The sequence below is a fragment of the Poecilia reticulata genome, chromosome 20 (assembly GCF_904066995.2).
Source record: "Poecilia reticulata chromosome 20, P_reticulata-male-v2, whole genome shotgun sequence".
In the NCBI taxonomy this organism is placed as follows: domain Eukaryota; kingdom Metazoa; phylum Chordata; class Actinopteri; order Cyprinodontiformes; family Poeciliidae; genus Poecilia; species Poecilia reticulata.
The window spans coordinates 27183062-27193658 of record NC_088849.1 but is presented as its reverse complement, the minus strand read 5'-3'; the positions used below and the strand labels follow the sequence as shown (position 1 = coordinate 27193658).

Here is a 10597-nt window from a genome sequence, read left to right as displayed (position 1 = left end):
TTACATAACCCGCTGCTCAGAAAGGGGCGGAGAAGCTGCGGCACAGAAAGACAAGGCATCTCGGAAAGCAGAGACGATCGTTGTACAAAGTGGGTAGTGGCCTACGATGGTCAAAAAGCTCGACGAGTTTAAAAAAGCGGATTGAAAACGCAGCAGAGTTTTTTAACAACATCAGACAATCAGACATGTGCAGTTCTAGGTACAACCAAGATACTGGAGGGAGGGAGGGAGGGAGGGAGAGAGAGAGAGAGAGGGAGAGAGAGAGAGAGAGAGAGAGAGAGAGAGAGAGAGAGAGACAGAGAGAGAGAGAGAGAGAGAGAGAGAGAGAGAGAGAGAGAGAGAGAGAGAGAGGGAGAGAGACAGAGGGAGAGAGAGAGAGAGAGGGAGACAGAGAGCGAGGGAGAGAGAGAGAGAGAGAAAGAGAAAGAGAAAGAGAGGAAGAGAGAGAGAGGGAGAGAGAGAGAGAGAGGGAGACAGAGAGCGAGGGAGAGAGAGAGAGAGAGAAAGAGAAAGAGAGGAAGAGAGAGAGAGGGAGAGAGAGAGAGAGAGAGGGAGAGAGAGAGAGAGAGAGAGAGAGAGAGAGAGAGAGGGAGAAAGAGAGAGAGAGAGAGAGAGAGAGAGAGAGAGAGAGAGAGAGAGAAAGAGAAAGAGAGAGAGAGAGAGAGAGAGAGAAAGAGAGAGAGAAAGAGAGAGAGAAAGAGAGAGAGAGAGAAAGAGAGAGAGACCACCCGTGGAGGGTGAGAAGGGAATTATTATTATTTTTAAATAAAATAAAAGTGAGAATAAATTTAGTGGAATGGAAGCAAAAAAGTATAAATGTCAGCATATTAGAAAGCAACTTAAATTAATCTATAAATGTAAAAAAAGACCCAGAATAAGAATTAAATAAATGAAAATCAAAATGAAACAAAATCCTGAAATATGATTGTGAAAATAGGAACATGCAGAACCTCGGAGGGACTGGGGAAATACTGAAATATGACTTTTAAAAGCTGTAAACATAAAAATAACAAAGAAAAAGTGAAAAACGTTTTAAAAGCTTAAAGTTCAGCAGCGATAAAAACCCTGAAAAATAACATGAATGAATCTAAAGTTTAAAAAACTAAATATCTGCATGTATGAATTAATGAGCTACGGATAATTTTGACTAAAGGGTTCAGGAAACGTTACGTCATCAGCACAGGCGTCGTACAGGGGAAAAGGGCCCCTGGCCAGCAGGGGGCGCTCCGCAATTTATCTATTTGTTCATAGAAATAAAAATAAACACATCAGGGTCCTTACAAAATTAATCATATTGTATTTTCGAAGGTTGTTTTTAGCAGTAAAAATTTAATGTTCTCCTTCCAGACCAAAAAACACACGTCCACATTTGCCCCGATCCTCAGAACCGGTCCGTTTCCGTACGTCACCAGAACTGGTCCGGTTCCGTGGTGCTGGAGACGGTTCTTTGTTTGAAACAGAAACATGAGACCAATCAGCAGCTTCTATCTGGGCTCGGTTCTGTTCAGGTTCAGAGGAGAATGAAGAACAGAAACAGGATGTAGCAGGTTCTGTTAGTTCTGACAGGTTCTGGACCCGTCAGAACCTCTGGAGGACGGGTACAGGCCCAGCCGAATGGCAGCCTCGGAGATCCTCAGGGTTCTCCTGCTGGGGAACGGGTAGTGGTTCTGAAGGGCCCCGGACCCGCCTCCTGGGTTCTGATTCTGGTCCTGCTTCAGGTCCTGGTCCTGGTTCTGGTTCTGGTTCTGGTCCAGGCTGGCGCAGCGCTTGATGAAGCCTCCTCTGGACCGGGCAGAACCAGAACTAGTGTCTGTGGATGGGGCCTGTGAGGATGAGGAGCGGGAACATCTGGGGATGAAGAGCAGAGGTCCAGATCAGAGGCGGATCGGGTCGGAACCAGAACCAGCTGGAGGCGGTTCTGGACCTGCAGCGGCTCTGGTCCGTCTCCATGGCGACAGCAGGGCGGCGCCGGTGCAGGTCCAGGTGAACGCGCCACGGGTCCGACACCTTCGGGTCGGGAGGGGAGGGGCGGGCTGGTTGCCATGACGACGTCCAACCCTGAGCAACAGGTACGATGCTGACGACATCCAGGAGGTCAGAGGAGCCTGGAGACACGAGAACACAGAGATTAGATAATCTGATCCATAATCTGATGGTTCTTGGTCAGCTGCAGTGTATCGTTAGCTTAGGTAGGGATACGGTCAGTCCCTAATCAGGCACAAAACAAGCTAGGACCGCTAAACTACGACCGCTAAGTTAGAACCGCTAGGCTAGCACTGCTAGGCTAGGACCGCTAAACTAGGACCGCTAAGTTAGAACCGCTAGGCTAGCACTGCTAGGCTAGGACCGCTAAACTAGGACCGCTAAGTTAGGACCGCTAGGCTAGCACTGCTAGGCTAGGACCGCTAAGTTAGAACCGCTAGGCTAGCACTGCTAGGCTAGGACTGCTAAGTTAGAACCGCTAGGCTAGCAGTGCTAAAGTAGGACTGCTAAACTAGAACTGCTAGGCTAGGACTGCTAAGCTAGGACCGCTAAGTTAGGACCGCTAGGCTAGGACTGCTAGGCTAGGACCGTTAAAGTAGGATTTCTAGGCTAGGGCTGCTAAACTAAGACCGCTAAGCTAGGAGCGCTAAGCGAGGACTGCTAAGCTGGAAATGCTAGGCTAGGACCGCTAAAGTAGGATTTCTAGACTAAGACCACTAAGCTAGGACCGCTGGGCTAGGCTAGGACTGCTAAGCTAGGACCGCTAAGTTAGGACCGCTAGGCTAGGACTGCTAGGCTAGGACCGTTAAAGTAGGATTTCTAGACTAAGACCACTAAGCTAGGACCGCTGGGCTAGGCTAGGCTAGGCTAGGCTAGGCTAGGACCATATCTGGTAGAACCTTCTCTGTTTCCTGATCAGATCCCAGATCAGACTGAGTCCCGACTGATCACCTAGTGGAAACGCTGCTGGGATCTTTGATAAGGTTTGATTTGTTATTTATCGTGTTTTTATCTTTCTGTGGCTCTGGAGACTGTTGGATAAATCAGCTGTTGGACAAAGTGGAAGAGACACAGAGGACAGAGAGGACACATGTCCATCAGCTGGAGACGCCACAGAGCAGAAGCAGTTAAAGAACCAAACCCAGAGTCTACCTGTCTCCTCACCTGTCCTCAGCAGGTGAAGCTCTGTCCTCTGCTTGTCTCTCCGCATCCTGTACTGCTGTCTCAGCGCGGTCACGTCCATCTTCCTCTTCCTCCTCTTCCTCCAGGTTCCGGCTCCCTGCAGGAACACCTGGCCACGCCCCCTCAGACTCCTCTCTCTCTCTCTCCCTGCTCTCCGCCTGTCTCTGTAAAGCTCTCCGCCCGCCCCTAGCGCTCAGTGCGCATGCGCCTGTCCTCAGCATGGCAGCAGCGGAACCGGACTCTCCTCTCTACCTGGGCCTGGACTTCAGCACCCAGCAGGTAAAAGCAGAACCTCACCGGACTCGGTCCACCTGCAGGTTCCGGGAGACGCGCGTGTTTACGTAGGCGCGTGCATGCGCGTGGACGGAAGCTTACTGCGCAGACGCAGATCTAAAGTGCAGAGAGTCGGTGCCACAGATGTTTGTTTATGAAAAGCACGAGGAGGTTTGTTTATACCGGAAGTGATGAGGTTCACTTTGAGTCTCGTGCAGAGTCCAGCTCAGATTGGAGAACCTGTTCCGTGAAGAACTCCTGGTTCTGACCCGAATGGACATTAACTATACAGTATCTGTTACCTAAAGAACAAGCAGAACCAGAACCTCTGGGAGGTCAAAGTTCACCTAGCAGAGTTCTGTCTGGTTTGATCAGGTTTAACCTTTGAACCCGCTGCGGTTCTGACCCAGCAGAACTCACTGACCCAAAGAGGATTCCGAACTTTGACCTGCATCAGTCAATGATCAAGGTCCAGTCGGGCCGGACCGCCCTGATACCCATGATCCAACGTGGCAGGAATCCAGTCAGAATCAGACGTTGATTTTTGTAGCGGCTAGAAAAGTTTGAATCTGCTTTAAAACTTTTACATTGTTACCTTATGATAAACTGAGGCTCATTTTAGTCTGTTGATGTGAGTAACCTAGGAGTAGAGATGACCTCTGACCTCTGACCTGAGCCTCCAGAGCCTCATGAAGCCGGTTCCTCAGTGGACCTTCTAGCAGCTGCAGAACATTTCAGGCCCAGAGGACGAAAGTCTGAGAGCAAAGAGACGAACCAGAAGCTGCAGCTGGAGACCTGAGTAGAACCAGGAGGGTGGAGACACCACCTGGTTCTACACCACCTGGTTCTACACCACCTGGTTATACACCACCTAGTTCTACACCACCTAGTTCTACGCCACCTGGTTCTACACCACCTGGTTATACACCACCTAGTTCTACACCACCTAGTTCTACGCCACCTGGTTCTACACCACCTGGTTCTACACCACCTGGATCTACACTACCTGGTTCTACACCACCTGGTTCTACGCCACCTGGTTCTACACCACCTGGTTCTACACCACCTGGTTCTACGCCACCTGGTTCTACACTACCTGGTTCTACACCACCTGGTTCTACACCACCTGGTTCTACGCCAGCTGGTTCTACACCACCTGGTTCTACACTACCTGGTTCTACACCACCTGCTTCTACACCAGCTGGTTCTACACCAGCCGGTTCTACACCAGCCGGTTCTACACCAGCTGGTTCTACACCAGCTGGTTCTACACCAGCTGGTTATACACCAGCCGGTTCTACACCAGCTGGTTCTACACCAGCTGTTTCTACACCAGCTGGTTCTACACCACCTGGTTCTATACCACCTGGTTCTATACCACCTGGTTCTACACCACCTGGTTCTATACCACCTGGTTCTACACCACCTGGTTCTATACCACCTGGTTCTATACCACCTGGTTCTACACCACCTGGTTCTATACCACCTGGTTCTACACCACCTGGTTCTACACCACCTGGTTCTACACCACCTGGTTCTATACCACCTGGTTCTACACCAGCTGGTTCTACACCACCTGGTTCTACACCAGCTGGTTCTACACCACCTGGTTCTATACCACCTGGTTCTACACCACCTGGTTCTACACCACCTGGTTCTACACCACCTGGTTCTACACCAGCTGGTTCTACACCACCTGGTTCTACACCAGCTGGTTCTACACCACCTGGTTCTACACCACCTGGTTCTACACCAGCTGGTTCTACACCACCTGGTTCTACACCAGCTGGTTCTACACCACCTGGTTCTACACCAGCTGGTTCTACACCACCTGGTTCTACACCACCTGGTTCTACACCAGCTGGTTCTACACCAGCTGGTTCTACACCACCTGGTTCTACACCAGCTGGTTCTACACCACCTGGTTCTACACCAGCTGGTTCTACACCACCTGGTTCTACACCACCTGGTTCTACACCACCTGGTTCTACACCACCTGGTTCTACACCACCTAGTTCTACAAAGAAAGCAAGGCAGATGAAGCCTTTAAAATCGTGACGCTTTTTATGAGTCAAATAGACTCAAAAAATTGTAACAGCAGCTGGGCAGGGGGTCCAAACTGATTTTTTTGTCTGGGGGCCCAAGATTTCTGGCAGTGCCTCTGGTTAGAGGTGCTGATGTTTTTAGCAAGGGGCCCCTAAATCAGATTCTGCTCCAGGCCTCCTGCAGCCTTGGACCGGCCCTGCATGATGAGGTAATCTGCTGCACTACCCAACAAACGGGGGATTTAATTCAGTGCTGCTATTGTGGCTTTAGTAGCTCTTTCATTTCGTGTCTGTTGAGTTTTTAATTAGCGCCACAGAAACTGTTCTGGTTGGTCGAGTTTATGGAACAAGTTTCTCAGATCTCCACATGACTGCCAACATTAACTCTGTCTGACTAAGTGGACAAAGCATTTGATATGGTTTGATGCATTGTGTAACCGTATAAATGATACTAAAAATAATAATATAAAATCAGCGTGATGCGCTACAGACAGGAGAGCGCGAAAGCCCCTCACCAGGTTGAACCTGCATGATCAGGTTAGCGCTAGTTTGTTATCTAATACACCGGCCAACCGGGAACACGTAGATAAACTTTTATCAGTGCAGGCAGAGCCGGGCGCTGGGCAGCATGTTGAGATGGAAAAGCCACACAAAATTCTTTGTTCACAGATATAAATAATTCTTACCGCTCGCTCAACACGCCTCTGAAAGCGACTACAAGTTATTCCTGCAGATCATGTAGAGCTGCGCAACCAGAGCTAACCAGAATGGTGTTCATAAAGTCCTACCTTGATCAAAAACTCTGGAAAGAATCATAATTCCTCACAGGGGGTTGATGTAAATATCCATAAAGGTGTCCAGTTTGAGTGAAAGGAGGCGCAGGATCCACGCTGAGGTAAACTTACTCCAGCTGCTGCAGCGCGAGGCAACGTGCAGAGGCGCCAGCGGTGTGATTGGTCCGGCTTTAAATGCATAAACTATAAACCTTTTTTATTTTTATTTAAACATCCAACAACAACAGGGCGTTGACCACAGAGACAAAGCAAACATGGCATGTTTTTTTCTTCTTCCACCTTGTATCCCCTACCCTTCCCTAACTATCCCCATCCTGCTGCAGCAAAGAGAGAGAAAAAAAGAAAATAATAATAGATAAGAAAAATACAAAAAAGAGAAAAAAATAAATTATACAGCTGAAAAAAAAGAGAAAAAAAACCACAAGCAAAATTTGATCTTCTCTAACTTAAGGAACAGGGTCAGATCTTTCAACCAGAGAGAAGCCTTGGGAGGGTGTTCTACTCTTCTTCGGGCGAGGAGAGTTGAAAAAGCCAGTACATTTTTAAAATCATGTGTTAATGATATACCCTCCCCTGGAACTCCAAATATTGCCAATACAGCCCTGGGTTGGATGCCCATTTCAAAAGCTTCAGATAGGATCTGGAAAACTGTAGACCAGAAGTTACACAGTTTGTTACAGGACCAGAACATGTGCGTTGAATTCGCCTTAGCTATATGGCAACGAGCACAGGCTTCACTGACTGTAGAATAAATCCTTGAGAGTCTGGCTCTGCTGTAATGAATCCTATGAAGAACCTTGAACTGAATGAGTCCAAGTCGAGCGCATGATGTCGACCCGTTAGCTCTGCGTAATGCGTGATCCCAAGTCTCATCAGAGATGTGTATTCCAAGTTCTTCTGACCATTCTGCTCTGATCTCATCGAGCTTTACTGCGTTGAGTGATGAGATGCTATTATAAACTTTGGAGATGAGATCTCTACAATGTGTAGGGGTTTGCAAGAGGATGTCCATTCCTCCCTTTGGAGGCAAGTTAGGAAAGCAAGGACTGATGTTACGAACAAAGTCTTGAATCTGGAGATATCGGAATAGGGAGGAATGCTGTAAACTGAATTTAGAGGAAATGGCATCAAAGGTAGCGAAAACACCATTTATATAAAGGTCACTAAATTTACTTAAGCCTGCTCTCTGCCATTGGGCAAAGACAGGATCCAACATGGACGGCAGGAAGACATGGTTATCACATATGGGGCTGTAGATGGAGAAGTTTGTCATATTGAAGTGTTGTCTGAATTGTGACCATATTTTTAGAGTGGAGATTACAACTGGACAAGAAGAATGTTGCTTAGGAGAGAGAGGGAGCTTTGAGGTAACTAATGCAGGGAGTGATGATGGCCGACATACATTCAGTTCTAATTGGCACCAGTCAACATCCGGTTGTTGGAGCAAACATGCTACTTTTTGTAGGTTTGCTGCCCAGTAGGTTAGGTAGAGCCAAACCCCCCACTTCCCCTTGTCTCTGAAGGAAACTCCTTCTGATTCTGGGGTGTTTATTACTCCACATGAACGAGGACAGCTGTTTATCAATAAGTCTGAAGAATGAAACATTGGAATACTCTGAAAAAGATACATAAATCTGGGCAAGATGTTCATTTTAATACATGTAACTTTGCCAGCAAGGGATAAATTTAGGACGCTCCACTTCTGGAGGTCGCGTTTAAGATTATTGAGCAGAGGAGTGACGTTTTTTTCAAACAGATCCGAAAAACAGCGCGTCACATTGATTCCCAAATATTTGAATCCTGTTCTAGAGAGAGGGAAGGGCAAGTCAGTTTCTGTAATTTGGAGTGCAGGGTTATTAATTGGAAAACATTCACTCTTTAGGAAGTTCAACTTATATCCTGAAAATTTACCAAAACGGTTCAACAAGCTCACGATGTTGGGGATGGTTGATACCGGGTCCGAGATGTAGAGTAATAAGTCATCTGCGTATAAGGACAGCCGATGTTCCAGTAGTTCTCTACAAATACCCTTAAAGCCCTTGAAGTCTTAAGCATAGTGGCTCAATAGCTAAAACGAAGAGGAGCGGGCTGAGAGGACAACCCTGCCAGGTACCCCTGGACAAAGAGAAGGGCTTAGACCTTGTTCTGTTAGTGATTACACTTGCTTTAGGTGACGTATACAACAGTTGTACCCATGATGTAAAACTGGGCCCAAACCCAAACCTAGTCAATACTGTAAATAAGTAGGGCCACTCAACCCGGTCAAATGCCTTCACCGCATCGAGTGAGACCACAACCTCAGGGGTCTCCCCCGATGCCATGAACACCACCAATAATCCTGCGTATATTAGAGAAAGAGTGACGACCCCTCATGAACCCAGTTTGATCCGAGGAGATTATGTCCATCATGGCCGTGTCCAGTCTCATAGCCAGAAGTTTAGCTAAGATTTTAACGTCTCATTTAGGAGTGATATGGGCCTGTAGGAAGCGCAGTCTGTTGGATTTTTACCATGTTTCAGTAAAAGTATAATGTTAGCTTCTGTAAGGGTCTGTGGTAAGGTTCCCTGATCCAGTGAATGGTTAAACATTTCAAGTAAAAGAATTCGATTGGATCTGGTCCGGGGGCCTTGCCACTCTGCATTGCTGAAATAGAACTGAAGACTTCAATAAGGGTGAGGGGCCTATCCATATCCCTCTTCTTATCAGGATCTATAGCCGGGATATCCAAGCCATCTAGAAAATCATTCATGTCTGACTTATCCTCTAGGAATTGTGATGAGTATAGATCAGAATAAAATTTCTCAAAGACTTGATTTATTTCAGCTGGATCAACAGTTTGTTCGTCAGGTGTTTGGATCTGTGAGCTGAGCTGCCGACCGACCTTTGAGTCGGTGGGCCAGAAGGCGGCCCGCCCTCTCACCGTGCTCGTATAGAAAGCCTCGGGATCCAAGCAAGGACTGTTCCACCTCCTGCGTTGATATAAGATTGTATTGCATTTGTAAACAAAGTCTCTGTTTGTATAGCTCGGGGGAGGGTGACATTGAATGCCTACGGTCCAGCTCCAGCATAAGCTGTTCCTGCCTTGCTTTTCTAATTTTGTTTCGTGTTGCAGTGTAAGATATTATTTCACCTCTAATTACCACTTTTAATGTTTCCCACAGGACGGAGGGTGACACAGAGTCCGATTTGTTTTCAAGCAGAACGTTTTCTATGACATCGATTCACAAAAGGTCTCATCTGCTAACAAGGTTGAGTCAAATCTCCAGATGGGCGCTGAGTTTGAAGGCCAAGTCCAATATTACTGGTGAATGATCAGACTCTACAGTAGCAGAATATTCACTCTTCTTGACAAACAGCAGAGTTTTGTCTATAAAAAAACAATCAATCCTTGAATATGACTGGTGGACATGTGAAAAAAGAAAAGTCCCTATTATGTGCAGCCCACCTCCTCCATGAATACTCCCACAGCCTGAGCCATCGCTGATCCGGTCTAGGGTCGGATCCATTACAGTTTATGTCACCACCCCCCCCCCCCCCCCCCCTTACGCTGCCGTTACACTCGTCAGCCATGACACTCCGATCCTGCCGGCCCGGCAGCCCCACCTGGCAGTGCATGGTCTCATTATCCACAATGTTCACGCTTGTGAGAAAAAGGAAGTAGAAAAAACAACAGAAATCAGCTGTATGAACGAAAAGGGCAGCTCTGAACCCAACCCAGCTGTATCCCTGCTTCTCTTGATGAAGCCGACTGCTGTCCCTTAACACCTCGTAGGTCTTCCGATAGGCCACACTCTCTGTCCCAAACTGACTTTGGGACTGCTGCGGGTTTGGGTCCAGCTGTGCGGTGCGCGCTGGACCCAAATGCATCTTCACTGCCTTCAGGTATGTTAAGTATGCGTAGATTGGATCTGTGAGATCGATGTTCCAGGTTCTCCAGCGTTCCAGCAAGGCTGCGTTTTGGGCCTGGAGAGTCTAAACGACAGTTATCGGCCTCCAGGCTTTCTGCTGCTACAAGGCGGCCCTGAAAAGAGCCAACTTCGTCCCGCAGTCCGTCCACCGACGCTTGTGGCCTCGTCCTCTTTAAAGTTGTTCCGCTGCTCAGATAGTTCTGTGACCAGTGGGGACATGGAAACAGGATCTCTGCATTTGCTTTCGCCAGGTGGTTCAGTGTCGGAGGAGGCCGCGGCCATTAGGGCCGCCTTGCTAGCTAGGCTAGTCGTTCGCCTGGTTGAAGTAGGAAGCTTTTGTTGTTTAGGATTATCGCTGGCCATTATAACGTCGCTTCTGTCAGTCCGGTGCTTGATAGAAGTGCATAACTCT

General features: G+C 47.8%; 2 protein-coding genes across 7 annotated transcripts in view; one reads left to right on the top strand and one right to left on the bottom strand.

Moving 5' to 3' along the window:
* Positions 1-3: 3 nt before the first annotated feature.
* Positions 4-10597, top strand: part of xylb (xylulokinase homolog (H. influenzae)) — an 18200-nt gene continuing 7606 nt past the window's right edge. Inside the window, exons 1-2 of one of the 5 annotated variants that reach the window (XM_081601231.1) lie at positions 4-89; positions 3252-3444. In XM_081601231.1, coding sequence (XP_081457357.1) covers positions 3385-3444 — 60 coding nt within the window. In that variant the 5' untranslated portion in view covers positions 4-89; positions 3252-3384. Of the gene's footprint in view, positions 90-3251; positions 3445-5370; positions 9582-10597 lie in introns of those variants that run through there. The other 4 variants (XM_081601228.1, XM_081601230.1, XM_008402152.2 and 1 more) reach the window with 4 other exon arrangements.
* LOC145549308 (uncharacterized) lies at positions 1190-3279 on the bottom strand. Of its 2 annotated transcripts, none has more exons than XM_081601282.1 (3): positions 3148-3279; positions 1925-2105; positions 1190-1848 (listed from the first exon to the last, which is right to left on the bottom strand). In XM_081601282.1, exons 1-3 carry the CDS (start codon positions 3224-3226, stop codon positions 1554-1556), a joined length of 555 nt encoding a protein of 184 aa, XP_081457408.1. In that variant the 5' UTR covers positions 3227-3279; the 3' UTR covers positions 1190-1553. The 2 variants fall into 2 exon arrangements, with proteins under 2 accessions (XP_081457408.1, XP_081457407.1); XM_081601281.1 differs by having other exon boundaries at positions 3136-3258.